The sequence below is a fragment of the Hippoglossus hippoglossus genome, chromosome 8 (assembly GCF_009819705.1).
Source record: "Hippoglossus hippoglossus isolate fHipHip1 chromosome 8, fHipHip1.pri, whole genome shotgun sequence".
NCBI lineage: Eukaryota > Metazoa > Chordata > Actinopteri > Pleuronectiformes > Pleuronectidae > Hippoglossus > Hippoglossus hippoglossus.
In genome coordinates, this window is record NC_047158.1 from 8,926,054 (window position 1) to 8,944,380 (window position 18,327).

General features: G+C 42.9%; 1 protein-coding gene across 2 annotated transcripts; it reads left to right on the plus strand.

Moving 5' to 3' along the window:
* The first annotated feature begins 549 nt into the window (after window positions 1-549).
* Window positions 550-4,021, plus strand: si:dkey-208k4.2 (uncharacterized protein LOC570186 homolog). Of its 2 annotated transcripts, none has more exons than XM_034593201.1 (9): window positions 550-796; window positions 1,561-1,661; window positions 1,748-1,844; window positions 1,978-2,066; window positions 2,314-2,387; window positions 2,560-2,640; window positions 2,758-2,987; window positions 3,275-3,328; window positions 3,492-4,021. In XM_034593201.1, exons 1-9 carry the CDS (start codon window positions 656-658, stop codon window positions 3,771-3,773), a joined length of 1,149 nt encoding a protein of 382 aa, XP_034449092.1. In that variant the 5' UTR covers window positions 550-655; the 3' UTR covers window positions 3,774-4,021. The 2 variants fall into 2 exon arrangements, with proteins under 2 accessions (XP_034449092.1, XP_034449093.1); XM_034593202.1 differs by having other exon boundaries at window positions 580-796; window positions 2,758-2,921.
* The last annotated feature ends 14,306 nt before the right edge of the window (window positions 4,022-18,327 follow it).

The following is an 18,327-nucleotide window of genomic DNA, read 5'->3' on the forward strand; positions in this document are numbered from 1 at the left end:
TTTTAAATGTGGTTTCATAAAGGGGACTGTGGGGCCTTGGTCATCGCTCATTCAGGAAGATAAAACATCCAGGAGTCAGCACACAATGATGAATGTTTGTGGATTGATGGCCACATTTTAAAAGACAATGTGAACAGCTACATAAAAAAACCACAGATCGAGAAAAAAAATCTAAATTGAGCACTAAGGCTTGAAGTGTGAACGTAGTCATAGTGTGGAGAAGGTGCTGCACATATGCACTGTGTGTGTGTGCATCACTTTGAATGGTCATTGTAGAAAAGTGCTATATATCTGCAGACCATATATACCTATAGAAACATTAAAAACAACTGGAGTTGAAGCAAATACGCTTTAAAACCATTGCGAAAGGAAACCAACACAAGATGACACGCAGATAAGATCTTAACCATTGACCAACGAGTGTCCAAACGCTTCACTTGTGTTGTTCACCTTTGTTTGCGCACGGCACAGTGATTGAGGTTAATTGCTTTCTGCTTGGTTTCCTGACGGCGGCACCGGGTTGACCCAGCGATCCGGACGCTGCCAATTACACTAACGAAGCGCGTCAGAAACAGGCTATAAGAGAGGCTGACTAAAGCGGCCGCTCCTCCATTAGAGACACACATTACGCAGGAGAGACGTGTTGAGACATCGGATGAAGATGGAGACTGTGCGAAGCGAGAAACCTGCGAGCTCTCCGCCGAGGCCGCAGCTGAAGTGCAGCCACGGCAACTGCGGAGCCACTTTCACCAGGCAGTGGAAACTCAAGGAGCACGAGGCGGTGCACACCGGAGAGGTACAAGGACAAGTCTGACTCTGTAGACAGCAGGAAGTACTCCAACGTCTTACTCAAGTTAAAGAACAAATGAACAGAAGTACTCAAGTTAAAGTGGGCTTCAAATGTAACTTTCCCACCTGAGTCAAATAAACGTAACACTTGCTTTTAAATAAACTTAAATCTATTAAAGGTAAGAGTCAGAAACGGAAAGAAATGCAATCAAGTTAAAATGTATACCGTTTCTACTTGAGTAAAAGTACTTAAAAGTATCAATAGTACTTGCAGAGTGTAGCCAATTCCATAATGCAATTGTCTGTGTATTCAGTTTAATACAAGAATAATATGAATATACTGCAGATGATGCTAATGAAAATACTTGTATTGTCATATTCATTAATGTGAGTCTTCATTAAACCATTTTAGGTGTTTTTTGCTGCTGCAGGAGGAGGCGGGGTCTAAGGTCACCTGCTCAATCTGATTGGATCAGTGGAGCAGTTCCCCTTTACCCTTAAACATAAAACGGTGTTAAAACAATGCATAGTAAAAATGTAATTAAGTAGAAATATTTGCGATTATATGCAGTGGATTAAAAGTTAAAAGTACAGAAAATAAATCTACTTAAGTGCAGTTAAAATAAAATGCACTTTAGTCCAATAACAAAGTAGATAAATAAAAGTATTGCTTGAATATATAGGCCTGCCAGATCTGATAAAGACAAGTGTGCAGTTTTCCTGAATTTGAAAGTTTGAAATGTGTCCTAACTTGACTCAAAATGTCCCCAGCGGCCGTGTCAGTGCACAGTTGCAGGCTGCGGTCGACGTTTCACGAGGAAATCTCACCTGAGCCGCCACATGCTGCAGCACAAAGGAGACAAACAGTTCAAGTGAGTCACACGATGATGCAGTTTTGTAAAAAGGTCACTCTTGCTGTTCCTGTCACGGCCTCACTCTTTAACTTTACGTCCCTCAGGTGCATATTCGCGACCTGCACCAAGGCTTTCCTCACCTCCAGCAAACTGAAAAGACACGTGGGTTGCGCCCACGCAGCGAAAAACAAGTTCTTCACGGTTAGTCTGAATTGAGCCACAAGATGGCGCCAACACGACGCGATTTTATCCACCAGCTCTCCTGCCCTTGATGTTGAATAACTTGTTTTTTATGTGTCATTTTGACCACTTGATGTTTTTTCTCCTCCCACAGTGTGACCAGCCCAACTGCTCCTTAACCTTCAAAAAGCGCAGACTGCTGAAGCTGCACTTAAAGGAGCATGATGTGTCTGCGGAGTTCAAGTACGTCTCTACTACACTGTTTATTTCTTTCCTGCAGAGAAAACCCCGCCTGTGGCTTTGCCCTATGAGTTAATACAATATCTGATATCACTCCTGTCAAAGATACGCAGCTGCCATTTATAATGAATAAACTGTTTAATTCCCTGCAGTGCAGACTACAGCAGGAGATAAATGAGTGGTTTAGTGGGTGTGGCCCCACTGAATTGATAACATTTATTTTTACCTGTCATTTCCCTGCTGGGTTAAGGTGCACCAAGGACGGATGCAACGCTACGTTCGTCTCCCACATCGCCCGCAATTCCCATAAGAAGAAGCACGCAGGTTGGTCTATTTCTATCCTGGCAGGGGTTCTTTCATCTTCCACCCCTGTCAGATTCCTTCATTAAAGAGGGCCTGCATTTCAGTTGAAGATGATTCTCTCAGGAAAAATGATATACGTGGTGTGTGAAGGAGAGAGCTAGTGATGGTCTTTATTTCCTGATGCGCCCCGCAGGTTACCGCTGCCCTCGTGCCAACTGCAAGGTGCTCGAACACACCTGGGGGAAGCTCCAGAAGCACATGGCCAAACACCTAGGTGAGCAGGTTGTGATCATCTAGCAAATTCCATCCCGAATGTTTCTTTAAGTATAGCCTTAATTGATTTAGTGTTTTTAATCCAGCATCTGGTGAAAATGTCGGTCTTTTTAAACAGCCACCTTCGTGTGCCCAGTGTGTAAGAAGGTGTTTAAGAAAGCAGAAACTCTGCGGCGGCACAAGTGGACCCATGCTTCCCACAAGCCTGTCCTGGTCTGTCCCAGGAAGGACTGCCAGGCCTACTTCTCCACCACCTTTAACCTGCAGCACCACATCCGCAAGGTTCACCTCGAGCTCCTCAAGTACAAGTGCTCCTTCCCTGACTGCCCACGCAAGTTTGCTATGCGGGTACATAACATGTTTGCTGGTCCCTGTGAGGTGATATGATCAGTTCTTGTATTCCAAAACCACTTTATATATATCTTTTGATCAGCATAATGCAGAACTGCCTTTTTATAGTAATATTACAACTGAGACACTGATCAGCAGATTTCTGTGAAAAACGCAAAAATCCAAATTTGAATCGGATGAAACTGGGTGTAAACATGGATGAGAGACGATTTCTGAATATTCCACAGCTTTTTCTTTTTGTACAAAGCTTCAGTATGTTGTATATTATGACTTTTCTTCCACAGGAGAGTATGAATAGACACCTGCTTCACCATGACCCAAATGCCACCACTCTGAAGGTGAGACTGACGTCAGCATTTCACAAGTCAAATGAGGGCTAAATCAACCTGGTCAGATGATTGATTTCAGATCTGTGGCTATACACAACCAGAGCAATGGCAAAAACAATATTATCCAAAACCCTCCCTCTAAAATATGATATTTTTCTAAATATCCCAACAGAAACGTCAAAGGGCCAAGAAATCGTGGCAGAAGCGTCTGGACGGAAACCATCAGCCCCTTGTGGAGCAGAACCTACATCGCCTCTTCGCCCTGCGCATGCGCATCTCCAGACGTGCCAAAGTGGAAACCAACCTCTCGGGCCTCTTCAATGAACGCAAGATCCCTCATTATGTTGACCCGGAGGTCAACCTGCGCAACCTGTTCGGCATCAAACAGTCCCGTCCTTTTGAGGAGAAACCGGAGGAAGCTCCCCTGAAAGAGGAAAAGGCACCGGCAGTTTGACTGTTAAATCTCTGCGAGCCATGGACTGTTAATTTAATTTGAGAATTTGAAAATTTGGGTCTCTTTGGTTTAAGTTTTCTAATGTAGCTGACATACATTAATATTTTAATTTAAACAAAGTATTTGTTACTTGAAACATTGATAAGCATGTGAAGCGTCTGAGAATTTGAGATTGAATTCTTTGAAGACAACGGGTCTTCAGTGAAATGCTTGTTGACCCAATAAAATGAGTTACATTTTCGATCAAAGTGTTTTTTCATGCTGTCATCTTCTAATGCGAGTGTTTACATGACCACTGCCAGACGTCCGTCCTTCAGCAGCAGCAGCTGCTGGAGAGGTATCGTCTCCGGGGCCAAGATTTTTGTTCAGTCTCAATTTGATTGCAATTAAAAGCATCTCATTGTTGACGCACTCGAGCAGCTGTTCTCCTCCAGCGACTCTTGAGCTCTTTTTGGTGGCAGAGATTGGTTGACATTTGCAGACCATGTTGGAACTCATTAAATATGAACAAAGGGCTCAACATGAGTAAGAGCTGAGTCACAGGAAGCATCGCTTTGGGGGCGGATTGAGACTTTGAACATGAAGTAGCCGAGACTCAACTGTCAGATCTGCTCAACTGAGGTTAAGCTGTTGGAGATAAGATTTTGCCTTCATGGACCTTTAGGGACGTGCAGTGTATGTGATTAAACTATTCTTTTACTACCAGGCTTTATAGAGTTGAGTTATAGAGCTGCAACTGTTTTCATCAATTACTCCACACTTTCAGATTATTCTGACAAATTTCCCTCGGGATAATTTAATGGGGCTCACATTAAACATTAACATGGTTTACAAAATCCTATAAATATACTTGCAGGTGATGTACATAAAACTGGTCGCTGCAGCTTCTAGACAAATGAAAGCTGTTAAAGCTAGCTTTACTGGAACAACCAAAGATCAATACGTTGCACTGACTTCTACCTACAGGAGACAAAGGGTCAAAAGGAAAAGTGAAGGCCATAGAAGAAATGAAGTTTAAAGCCTAAAATAATGGAAAAAATGTGCTATGATCCCACTTTGCCTTTAAAACAGCTCCAGCTCTCTTTGTGCAGTTCAGTTTGTTCCCAGCATTAAAACGTTAAACTAAAGCATCAAGTCTGTCTACATGTGTCACTTTTTGCTTAACTTGAATTTAGGGATGAATATGAGACAACTTTATATTTGGGACCTTGCTCTAGCCGTGACAAATTGCACTTTTGAAAAAGAAATACGACTGCCCTATAATATAAAACTTTTAAAGGTTTCAGAATCTGAAAGGTTCCTTTTTCTTTCAAGTGTTAAAGCGTTTCTTTTTTGTGTTAAACAATTCATTTTCTTGTGGCTCAGTGGAGCAAAGCAGAGTTCATTTCAAAGCTTCAGCTTAGCTCTCCAACAGCCTGTCAGTTTGAGCTCAGATGGGGTCTCCACTGTTTTCCTTTGCTCTGCCGAAGGTCATTCTCTTGGCTCTGTGGCCCCAGGCTTCCTCACTCCCCCCGTTGGTGGCCACGCTTCTTTAGTTCCCATACATTAACCCGTCCTACACCAGCTGACCTGCACACTCAGTCAAGCTGCAGGGACTGTGCACGGCTCCACACATAACACAGCAGCTAACGGTGTCTGCTACTGTTCTTATTTCTTTGTAAATTGTCATTTGCAAATTAGAAAAGACAGTCAGACTCTGAATGCCAGTCCACTTTTTCCTGCAGTCTCAAGAGTGCATCTTGAGACTGCAGGAAAAAGTGGACAGGGTGTTCAGGACAGCTTTTCTCAGTTCACCTTGGACATGGTGCATCAGTACATGAAGGATGAGGAAGTAAGACAGCAGCACCTGAGCTCTCTGTTGCCTCTTCTCCAGAAGGCCACTTCATGAGAAGAAGGGAACTGAGCTGCCCTGGAGCACCAGAGGACCAGGCCGAGGGACAAGGAAGAGATCAAATGCCACCAATCAGGAAGAAGCAGAGGTTCATGAAGACATAAAGCTACAGTGCAATGTTTGGGTTCTGAGCTTAACCATTTCACGACCCCATTCAGACCTGATATTAACATCTAGTCTGAGTGATCTGATCACGTGGACAATGTGGACACAGATCTGAATTAACATAAATGTGTTAACATAAATGCATCCTGGGTCACATGAGACCACCTACTCAGCTGACGTCCTCTGACCTGCTACAGTGTCCTCGCCTGGTCACAGGAGACAAATCCATCTTAATGCATGTGTGAGCAGATGAACTGTCCACTTGAAAATCTGAATATCTTTCCCAGTCCCACCGTCACGACACTGTGTAGGGCTGTTGATCAGGATGATGAATCGTGTGAGCAACAGGATGGACCACGCTCCGTATTGCTAGTGATGTCATTGATATCAAGCTTTTTTTGGTAACATATAAAAACCTCGAACCAACCAATCATCTAAATCATTTTAAAGTTAATATAACCAGTCTGCCGATGGTGAAATGGTTTTTGACCTCGAAAATACAACAATTTTAGCCACTGAAAAAGCAATTTTCACAACAATTTTCATCCGAAGCTCAACAGAATACAGCTGACTCAAAGAAGATGACAAAATAATGAAAAGGCGAAAAACTTGCACGAACATCGTGAGCCATTTCACCCGGAGTTGCCTCTGGACTGAGCTGCAGGTTGTGGCGACGCAGCGTCCTCCTAACGGGCAGCGGTGTAGAGGTAACCTTCCTCAACGGCAGCCACACCCACACTGTCGCGGCTGATTCTGGTCGTTGAACATTCTCACAGTTTGTAAGAATACAGACGGTGTATTGTGTCAGCAGATTATGTTAATATCTGTGGGGGATAATTCCAACTTCAGTGGTGCACCTTGAATGTGGGGGGTGGAGCGTCTGAAGGAGCAGTGAAAAGGGATGGTTGTGTTTGTTTTTAAAATAGTCGTTCCCAAGAATCGCCAACTCCACCTTTAAGATTGGGACACTGCTTTGGACATTTAGCGAGGCTTTCAAAGTCAACACACTTCTCCGCCGGGTGGTTTCCACGGCGACGTGGTCGACGGAGTAAACACCTTTGTCCCGCTTTGCGTCTCGTCAGCAGGGTTTGCAGGTGTTCAGCAGGTGTGGAAAGTACGGGAGTGATTAGATGTTCCGTGTGGACTGCAGGGTTGATAATTGTTTTGTATTCCACCGGTGTCCCATGGGAGTGATGATGCTGCCTGGTGTCACTGGGGCCGAGCTCATAGGCTGATACCAGCCACACTAAGAAAACACTGAGACTGTTTAATCACAGCCTCGCCATCACCCTCTGGCTCCCTGGAAAGGCCATGCCAATTATCTACACAGTGAGCATCACCTATCACGCAGAGCTTGTTCTTCTTCTTTTTCTTTTCTTTTTTTTGCATCATGTGCATCACAGAGCGGCACAAAGGAAAAGCCACAGTAATAACACACTTACTCTACATTAATGAGTCCCGGCTCTAAGGAAACAGTCATTAGGTGATGGATGAATTCTAAAATGTCTTAATCCGTTTGCTGTAAATGGCATTTAGTTTTCATTGACCTATGAAAATGAGTCTTAAATCTGTTGCTAGGCAGGGAGTTTTTATTTTCCTGCACAACAATGAGGTCATGTTTTCACTCCTGTCCGTTTGTTTGTTGGTTTATTGGTTTGTAAGAAGGATTACACAAAAACCACAAGACAGATTACTAAGAAACTTAGCAGAAAGATGCAGTATGGTTCAGGACAGAAGCCATTACATTTTGGTGCAGATCCCAATCAGGAAATTTAATCACTTTCACCAGTTTCATTGATTTCTTAGAGAAATATTTGGTCCTGTGAAAAAGTCAGGGATATCTAGGTGACAGATTTCTATAGGTCTGTGTGATTTGCTGCAGCCTTTCTAGTTTTTAAATGTTAAAAACATTAACATTAATTCATTTTAAATGCATGTCATCTGTTAATCAGTTTAATCATTAGTTTATAACAGTTTTATGTGGCATCTACAATAAAGACTATCCTTGTAAATCCAAGGAAGATTGAAAAGGCAGACAGGTCTGCCTAAATCTTAATGTTGCAAATCAAAAGCTGGGAAGCCAAACATTAAGGGTTTTAACCACTGATGGTTCTCTTGTTTTTTTTACCTTTTATTTTGAACTGTGGCTGTAGAGAGGGTCGTCCACTAACCAGAAGGGCAGAGGCTTGATCCCCGGCTTAATGTGTTATTCTGAAGTGTCCTTGGTCAAGAGACTGAACATCAATTGCCCCTGATTGGTTGTTCCGGATGGTGTGTAATAGAAAATGCACTAAGAAGCGCTGTATGATGTGGTTAAATGCACCTTGTACTGTAAAGTGCTTTGAGTGGCTGATAATACTAGAGAAGCGCTATATAAATGCAGTCCACTCCATATAAAACAGGAATGTATAGTATAGTATAAAACCAACAAGGTACAGACCATACACACAGGGTTGGTTTGTCTTAATCTCCTGATGATTCATTTTGACGGTTTAGATGAATCTGTGGTGACGGGACACTTACTTTTCTCTGCTGCATACACACTTTGCGAATCTGGAAAAAGAACGATTTACATAAATCATTGTAGGTTTAATTACAGGTGCTGTACATCTCCCTGACACTGTGTTGCCCACTCAAGGGCAAAAATACACCAGTAAAACACTTTAATACTGGTGTGAATCATTTCCTTTCTCTGTGATGACAGCGTCTGGGTAAGATTTGCAGTGACCTACAGGAGCGAGTGTCTGCAGAGTGGCTCAAAGAGCAACAAAATGATTGGACTGGTGTCTCAACTACATTGAACCTCGTACAACAAGTAGCTACACAGGAGCTTGGTATTTAACACTGAGCTGCCAGGAGACAGTGAAGATGTTTGGTGCCTTGTACTGGTCCAAGAAATTATAAAAAATCATATTGCGTCACATTACGTCACACAAATAAAAACTAAAAGCACATTAGTCTAATTGCAGGACAGCAGATAAAATATGATTTATCACAGTAGCGCTATAATAAAAACTATGGTACTGAAGGTTTTTAGGTGCTGATAAAACTTTATTCTGGGTTAACATGTGAGGTAATTTGCAGTGTTGCTGTTTGTTTTTTTAACCCTTCTTTATCAACAAAACATTTTTCCCTTTGACGATTTTCTCATGTGAATATTAATCACATTTCTATTTCGCAGTCTCATTCACGGAACACGCGGGGAGACAAACCAGACAGTCACTGAAGGAGAAAAATATTGCTTCAGTAAAAAAAAAAAAAAACTGAAACAAGGAGATAAATTGAAGTAGGTTAACTATACAGTCGTCATGCCCTGATTTAGCCTGCCTCCTCCAGAATAGATGACCCAAAACCTCCTCTCCCCTCCCTTTTCTCCCTTTTCCCATGGCCCTGTTTGAAGAGGGTGATTCATAGCTGCAACTACATGTCTGCTGAACTGATAGGATTAACAAAATAACCATGAGGTAGAGTGTAAACACGCTCAGATCTTCCACCCGCATGTGACACTGCAGCTTTATGGAAATGTTCTTCTGTGTGAGGAGATTAGAACAACTCTTGAGACTACGTTACACCGAGTTGGGCGCGTTTAAAAAAAAAATCAAAATTTTAAAAGTGTGTCAATGTTTTCGTGCGTTACAGTGGAGTGGGTCTGGATGCTTGTAAGGCCACTGCCACAAGAAAGGCAGCAGAAAGACGTCCAGACAGACACAGAGAATGGAAGAATGAATTTTGTTTGTCCACACCAACTCATTTCGTTGACTAAGTTGTCTGTCGAAAGAACGCGGTCCCGGTTCCTACTAAAGTGCAGCAGGCGTCCAAAAATGTGTAGATTGATGAAATTTAAAAAAGAAATCATTCAACATAATGTTGGGAGCTCTCTTTCCCAGATCATTAAATCACTTCACACCATACATCAAAGCTCCCCTTCTTCTTCTCTCATGCCATGCCATTTTTTTTGTCATTTTCATGGCAAAAAGATATTCACAGGTAAATCTTCAGGCAATTCCTTTGTCTGCGTTTTGCAATTTGTAATCCTCGCAGGTTCCCATTCTGCCCTCGTGAGTCCATGAGGAGGGCACAACAAGGTGACCATTTTTCTCTGTTGCAGGCACAGACTGTGGTTATTTATCTCTCGTGCGTAACAAATCTCTCTGTGTCTTGGTTCGGTTCAGACCGTGGAGCAGTGTGCTGCAGATAGCTCCGCAGCACCAGATTAAGGCTTTGAGTCACATGCCCACAGGATGACAATAGATTGATGCTGCAGGTTGAGAAAGCCCATATTGTTCCCGCGCTGTGACAAGGATTTGCATAATACAGTCATGAACGCAGAGAGAGAGTCTCTCAATATGATACACTGACATGATTTATTCTGGCAGACTTTCAGAGTCATTTTGTTTAGATCAGATGGGATTTTTTTTTTTTTTGTCGCTGATCTATGTTGGCTGAGATGAGACCTGATTACTGCAGAAGACAATTTAGGGTTGATTACACTTCCTTTTGTTGACATCCACCTCACAACATCAATCCTTGTCCATATTTCTTCATATTTACCGGGTTTGCCTCCTCATAAATCAAAGCCCGGCTCCCCATAAGTGCCCTGCGCTCCTGTCAAGCTCTAGCAGTAATTAAAACTACCGTGTTTCACAACATCTTCAAAAGAGCGACCAAAGGTTCTGTCCTTTCTAATCATTTATCAAAGCTGCCAATTAGCGGGAACCTGATGAAACTCCTCTCTGCATCCCGCATTTCTCTATCGTGGATTAAAATTTGTCATTGGCTGCAGATTGAGTATACGAGTGTTTCTACGTTTCGCATCTGCGTGACACGTGCAAGGGGTCACCGATTGATTTGAGCGTGCTGTCTAATCGTTGTAAAGGAGAATGCACAGAGCAGCGGGTAGGCCAGTGTTCAATTAACAGCCATGAAATCCAGAATGATTAGTTTAGATCAGCTCAATATGAGGGGAGAGGAGGGGTTACATGAACCAGCAGTCAGAGAGAAGCCTGTTTCATTGGCATGAAGAAAACTCTATTGATCCCATGGGAGGAAATTGAGTGATTGGTGGTAGCGGAGGTAATTCAGCAGGGAAGAAATTAAGTGGACGCCACAGAACATGAATACAAAAACACAAAAACACAAAACACAGGATAGTAACTGTAGGAAAGTAGTTGGATGCAAAAACACCTCATCTCAGTTTTAGGTCGTACTTTTGTGGCTGATATGTTTATTTTTAGTTCTCAAATTTGCAGCAAAGAGAATTGTTTACTGTCATGTCAATCTGGGCATGACATTGTTTCATAAGATAAGATAAGAAGCAATTTATTAGTCCCACAATTGGGAAATGTCCTTATTTTTGATGAGGCACAGATAGCAACTTTATACATTCAATGTCAGAACATACTTTCTTCCAGGATTTAAAGGTACCTATTAGGAATTTAAGTTTATTTGTGTTTAGATTAGTTCTTGTTTAATGTTTTTGCGTCTTTTTTACGGTTGTTTTTGTCTTTAAATCTTGGCATAACGGAAATAAGTGTTTTGTCACTTTTTTTGTCTGCGAATCCATAAATAAAATTCAATCAATCAATCCACAGTCAAACTCGACAATTTAAAAGAACATTTTAACATTTTGTGAAATAGTCTATACCACTCTCATGTTGGAAGCTAAATATGAAGCTACAGTCAGGAGATGGTTAGGTCAGTTAGGCTGCTCCTCAAAAGTGAAGCCAAAGTGTCTTGATCGCCCCCTGATGGCGAGCTGCAGTATAGGCAATAAACCACGCCTACGACATGTTAGCAGATGGGACATGGACCAAACTAAAATGGTGACAGGTCATGATAAGACTAACTCACGATTGGTCGAGGACCTCAATACCGCTGCATACTCCCTGCTACTGTGCAGACATAATCGGTGCAAGATGGCAGCGTCCATATGCGGAATATTTTTGCTTTAATTAAAGACAGTGGGAGAAGGTGGAGACACATCGTCCATCTTTACATTCAGTTTATGTTTTGGTTTTGCTATTTCAACTGTTCTCTGCTGTTAATGCTAATCTTAGCTAACGCAACATCTTTATATCTATTGGACAGACATGAGAGATTTAGAAAATTGATTTCCTCATCTAACTTGTGACAACCTGGATTTCACCACAGGATTGCTCTGCTGGTTACGCACAGTAAACACCCCTGTTGCCACACAACATGTCACAAACTGGCGTTAGGGAAGCAATTAAACATATTTTCCACTGTCACAGTTTTCCTTCACTGCTGTTGTAATTTTGGCTTATTGGTCCCGAGCTTCTTCCTTGGCTTGAAAACAAAATGTTTTGGCAAATTGGTTTGGTAATGTTTTTAATAATTGGCAATGGAGACCTATCCCAATTATTATTGAAGTGGAGAACAACATCAGTCGGCGCTCTGACATTTAAATGAAATTACTGATCAGGGACCTGTGCTGTGGATCTGATGCTCTTGATCTAAATGATACAAAGGCCTTTCAGCAGCGTGTATGTGGAAAATAATCATTAGACCGACACTGAGGCTCTGAGTGTCTCTTTCTCTATAGCAGGCTCTCACAGTTTCATTTCTTCTGATGACCAAAGTAAAGGTCAGATGTGTAGAGAGGATGGTGTGAGTTGTTCACAATAACAGCTCATGTGTGTGTGTGTGTGTGTGTGTGTGTGTGTGTGTGTGTGTGTGTGTGTGTGTGTGTGTGTGTGTGTGTGTGTGTGTGTGTGTGTGTGTGTGTGTGTACTGCAGCAGCTCCGGCTCATACGTGAGATAGAAGGGTGCGTGAAGCTCATGTTTCATTAATAGAGCATATCATGCAGTCTGAGTGTGGGTGTGTGTGTGTTGGTGGAGGGTGCAGGGTCACAGTTGACTTTAATTAGCGCCAGAATGTGTTAAACAAATGTAGGGCAATCACTGATACACAGATTAGTTCATCACCAACCTGCGCTGATCAGGGGCAGAGCACACCGGGGGTGCAGAGCCCCGCTAATGGTATAAAGAATAGACTGATGAGTCAGTCAGCGGCCAGTTCGAAGCATCAGTCATCATTACTGACTGAGTGCTGAATCACAGTCAGACCAACATCTCCTGGCATCATTTTTCTGCCAGGGGGACGGTGAAGCTATCGGGCCCCCTGCCAGTCTCCCCCCCCCCCCCACCCCCGCCTGTCAGTCTCGTCCAATCATCATATCAGCAGTAACTTCTGAATCCTGTTTGCTCATGGACTCACTGACCTCTCCGAACACCCGTCTGTCTGTCTGTCTGTCTGTCTAGCTGTGGGATTTACTTAAAAAAAACTAAAGGTCAGAAACAATCACAGACACCCTCCAGAGTCTATATTTGCTGTTATAGAAACATTCCTTTTTACAGAATAAACAAATTTGGATCCGATGTTTATTTAAGTTTACATTTTTACATGCAAATTCTGTCTGCCTTTTTTTTCATAATTTTCCATGAACACATTTTCTACAATAATTGTCATATTTTACAAACAACTTTGTTGGACTTTTGCCTACTTGTTTGCATTTCACTTAAAAATGGCTTAATTTGAAATAACATAACTGAACATTTGCCAGAGCACTTACAGGATCTCTTGAGAGCCGGAGCACCTGGAGAAAACCCACGCAAAAAAAGGGGGAGAACATACAAACGCCTCACAGAAAGATCCTGGCAGAATCGGGATTTGAACCGGGAACCTTCTTGCTGTGAGGCAAAAGTGCCAACCAGCTCCATGGAGCTCCAAAAATATTTTTTAAAAACACATGTGGAAGACGTTCTTATCCTTTAGCCGTTGAGCTGCTAAATTCAGTTTTGATACAGCAGTCGCTCAACATGTTTTCTGCTCAACTGTAAGCACAGTGAGCACCAGAGCAAACAATCTACCAGACACATGAGTGATGGTGTTTATTCTTTTTCTCTCTTAAAAGCAAAGTTGACCAGTGGTCCGGTCTCCCTCCCCCAAAACATCAGATTTATCTGTCTGATGGTTCTCTGGTGCTTTGTCACACAGCACTCCTTAATCCCCGATTTACACGCCACGTAGCTGCCAAGAAATCCAGTATCATGTCGTCTACAAGCTTTGTTTTTAAAGTGGTGAGGGAAGAAAAAGAACATCATGATATATAGTATTGGTTAAGACGGCCTGGATTTTGTTTATTTTCCAAATGTGTTCATTTTCTGCACTGGGTGCACCTTGGCCCCGAGGTTGTCGTCGTGTTTGTTTTATTAAACAAGTATTTCCACTGTGGGCATTTGTCTCCGCTTGATGACATTTGGTTTTTCCTCCTCTGTTATGTGCGATACAGCGAGAGGAGACGAGAACAGAAGAGGACGAGTGGGGATGTAAAGCAGCAGCGAGATAATAACTTCAAACCCGCCTCTGTGCCATCTGGAATCCACATACATGTGACAGCATTGTAAATTGCTTTCTCTATTTCTCTGTCTGCCCATACTGTATGTTTATTAATGTGTGTGTTTGTGTGTGTGTGTGTGTGCGTGTGTGACAGATTACTGTGTTGCATTTGTTCCTGTGTGGGTGAAATAGGTAATGGTATGTTGTATTCACAGCACTGAATTCTTTATGTTTCTGTCAGCTGGTATCAGTGACAAGCCCTTGTGTTTGTGTTTGTGTGTGTGTGTGTGTGTGTGTGTGTGTGTGTGTGTGTGTGTGTTTGTGTGTTTTACCAACCTGTGATTACCTGCTATTCTTAGAGGGACTATTCATTTAATCAGCTCTATTTTTGCGTTTGGATTCCCCCTGACAGCTGCTTTTGTCATTGTTTGCTTTGCTTCGATAATCGCTCGCTTCCCTCCTCTAGAAACAGAAAGTGTGAAAATTGCATATACTTATAAAAAGAAAGACCAGGGAGCGGACAGCCTCGGTGTCTGAGTGTGTGTGTGAGATTGTGTTTGTGTGTGTTTTGGTGGGTGGTGAGCAGAGTTGAATGAAGTGCATATTGCTCAGGATGTTAAGGGGAAAAGTGACCTACTTTATGTGGTTTATTTTCTGCTATTTTTGTGAATTTACTTGCAAATCACTTTTACCAGTTCTGTTTCTAAAAACAATAATCATTACAGCTGTCCTCAAGTGCTATTTGAGTGATAAGATATTGAGCTATTAGAGTATTGGAGTAATAAAAAACATTTTGTTATCGTAAAATTGAATGATTTTCTGTAAAAACTAAAAGTAAGTATGAAAATACAGAATTAGTTAATGCTGGGGTGTTATGGCACTGAATGGGAGCCATGACAATTGCACTAGCTATGAATGTTCCTGATTTTCCTCCAAGAATATCTAATAGTATAAATCATTTATTTAGGATGCTGACCAGGCATGAGCTACACTCTGTCCCCCCCCCCCCCCCCCCCCCCACTCCTGCCCATAAATATGGACGACGCATCTCCACTTCCTCTCACTGAACAAAAATAAATCCAAAATATCCTGGAGGACATTTTATGGTGCAAATAGCTGACGGTGACAGCTGCCACTCGTGATGTTTCACGTCAGTTTTATAGCATACCAAACTGAAAATTAACACTTGGACATCCATCAGTGGGATAAGAACTACCTATAATGACAGATATCATCTTTTGGCCCAAGTCTATGGCATTTATTTACTCTCAAAATTCCCACACGTAAAAAAAACACATCCGCGCAAGGGCAAAAACAAAGGAGCATTTTTATTGTGCAAGCGTACAGAACAGTATCTGTGAGCGGAGAAGCAAGAGTGAGACAGTGGCTGATGCTTCCCTTCTTCGACTGGTCATAGCCTCTGTCTGATCTTCTAACCTCCTTCCCCCTCCTTCCCCCGAGCCATTCTAAACTTCGTCGATCATATAAACCACTGCTGTCGACACAGAAACCCTATGTTACATGCTGTTCAGTTTGGGAAGTAGTCAGGGATTTGCTCACATGTGGGCCTCTCCGCTCACGGATACTGTTCTGTGCACTCGCACAGTAGAAATGCTTCCTCTCAATTATGGTTTCGCACACGCAAATTCTGAGACTAAATGAATGCAATGCGTGTCCCATTTGTTAACATGGTGCTGGCAGGGTTTAGGATCTATACTGCAGGCAACCATTAGGGAGTGATCCAGATGTTTTGGCTTCACTTTTGGGAGCCGGCATGTCATCCATCTTTATTTAAGGTCATTGATCCAGCCCAAAACTTGATCACATTTATTCATCCAGTTGTGGAATCACTGGCACAGACGTTGCAAAAACTGATGTTCGGGAAATTACATTTTTTTAATCAGTTAATGCAACAGATATCCTTAATAAAAGTCTGTGACTCATCACACCCTTTGTAATAACTCAGCGTTTACCCTGACACCATTAGATTTCCACTAGGAATCATTAAGAGACTGAACCTTTAACCAAGCTGCTCACAGCAGGGAGATATTGAGCCGCTCTCTCAGAGCTGTCAAGGAAAACTAGGTTTAGGTTGTTCCTGCTTCTCGTATAGAGATTCTGGTCCGTACCCAGACCACACTGGAAGCTGCTGCCAAACACAGCACAAGCAGTTTGACGTTAAACAGAAAGAACGGCCTGGTTGAGAGATAAAAGACGAGGAACACAATGTTCAGTGCAGCAGATGATGCTCTCTCTGCATCTCTCTCTTTCTTTCTCTCTCTTTCTCTCTCTCTCTCTCTCTGTCTGACTCCATTGATGCTGCGGCCCTGTGTTCACCTGCACAGAAAGCACAGGGGCAGTTAGTTGTGACTCTTTGCTCGGAGGCACCTCGAAAGGTCATGAGACGCAATAATAACTGCCGGGGACGTTCTGAATAATGGCGGCGGACATTTATTATACAGGATACAAGCGTAGCCCTGCAGGGTGTGTGGATGTGACGCGGGGCCAGATTTCAGAAATAACCACATTTACACCATCAGGCCGTCAGTGCCCGGCTCCCCCTCATCCTGTTGCTTTACTACCTTAGAAATTTGAAATCACGGCCAAGCGGATTCCAGGCAGCCAGCAGAAATGAGACGTTACTAATAGGCCATTTCACTTTCAGCAGCTTTTCCATCTTTTCTTAGAAATCCAATCAGGTGAGGTGAGTGCAAACAGAGCCTCCTTATCGTATCTTTAATTATAAGTCATGTCAAAACAGGGGCTGGAGAGAATGAGGAGAGAAAATAGACAGCCATTCCCTCGCTCGCGTCCCACCAGTGCTACTCAGAGCCAGACTGAAGCAAGGAGGAGAGACGTCGGCATGAAGGCGACGACGGGAACTCACAGCGAGAGAGGCAAGGGAGGGGAGCAGGAAGATTAAGAGAGACGGCGAGAGACAGAGGAGAGACCGCCAGGGTCTGTGTCAACTTCTGTAGAGTGAGAGTCAGAAGGAGGCTGCGGGAGAGAGGCAGCCCGAGCCAGAGAAATGAAATGAGAGGATTAGAGGAGGGAGAGAGAGATGGGACCGCTCGACAGTGCTCTCACACACTGGCAAAGTTTCATCAGCTTGAGAGGACTGGCCGTGCTCTGAGTCACAGCAGATGGGCAGCGCTGTCAAGTGTTAACAGAGGTACGGAGCGGCGAGTGTCGACGCCGAAACTCCACCGCTTCGTTAGTCAGCTGGTGATCAAGATGCCGGTTATTGTTTTGGTACGTTGGTGTCGAATTACGCACCCAGAAATCGAATGTAAAGTAAAAAAAAGTGTAAACAAATTAAAGAAAATGTTGTCATTCTTTATCCATTATGACAGAATAACAATGTTTACGCCTGGCATCCACACTACTCCAGAGTTATCAAGCTCTTAAGGGCCGCCCCCTGATCCGGATCTACACTAAAATCTCCAGGAATGTTCCCCCCCCCACTTTCTTTAACATTGCGTGATAGTTCAGTTTGCAACATTTTCATCGATTTCTTGGAAAATCAGGCACATTTTAAGACGACTGATATTTATGAGCGTGTGCAATTTGGTGCAGATCTAAATAAGGATGCGGATGATGAGTGAATTTAACTGGTTGCATAAGGGGACTGTTGGGCCTTGGGCGAGGTGCGTTCTCTACTGAGGACCATTTTTATGTGAATTGTTTTCTGTGAAGTGACCAAATGCAGAGAAGACAATCTGCCGGTGTCAGTAGACTAAGAGCTTGTCTGGACGGAGATTGTGCTTTACAGTGAAAATGTATAATGGTGGAAAAAACCACTTACCACTGAACTCACTTTAAAACATATACATATGTAGCCGTAAAAAGCCCTGAATTACTCTCCCTCCAGCGGTGCCATTACGTGTAATTCATACCGGGGCTGTGATTTCATATCATTTTTGCCCTCCCCCCATGTGCACAGCTGTGTATGTTTGTAGATGGAGGACGGTGCATGGATGCCACTGATTCTATTTTGTCTCCCTGCTATCTCTGGGTTTACCTGCACGCCTCCTGCCGTACAGACCCAGGTGATCAGCTGCATGTTGTGTCACAGACATAAGAAGGGCAGTGAGAGTTTTGTAAAGATCTTTTATTGACTCTGGGCTTGGGAAAAACATCCTAACACATACTTGAAATGTTGAAATCTCATGGGACGTTGCATAAAACGAAACAAAATG

Bases quoted from the DNA above. Each gene is read 5' to 3' on its own strand.
- si:dkey-208k4.2 (XM_034593201.1), top strand. From the start codon at position 656: ATGAAGATGGAGACTGTGCGAAGCGAGAAACCTGCGAGCTCTCCGCCG. The intron at 2,067-2,313 runs GTACGTCTCTAC...TGCTGGGTTAAG, and splicing joins GATGTGTCTGCGGAGTTCAA to GTGCACCAAGGACGGATGCA. The intron at 2,388-2,559 runs GTTGGTCTATTT...TGCGCCCCGCAG, and splicing joins CCATAAGAAGAAGCACGCAG to GTTACCGCTGCCCTCGTGCC.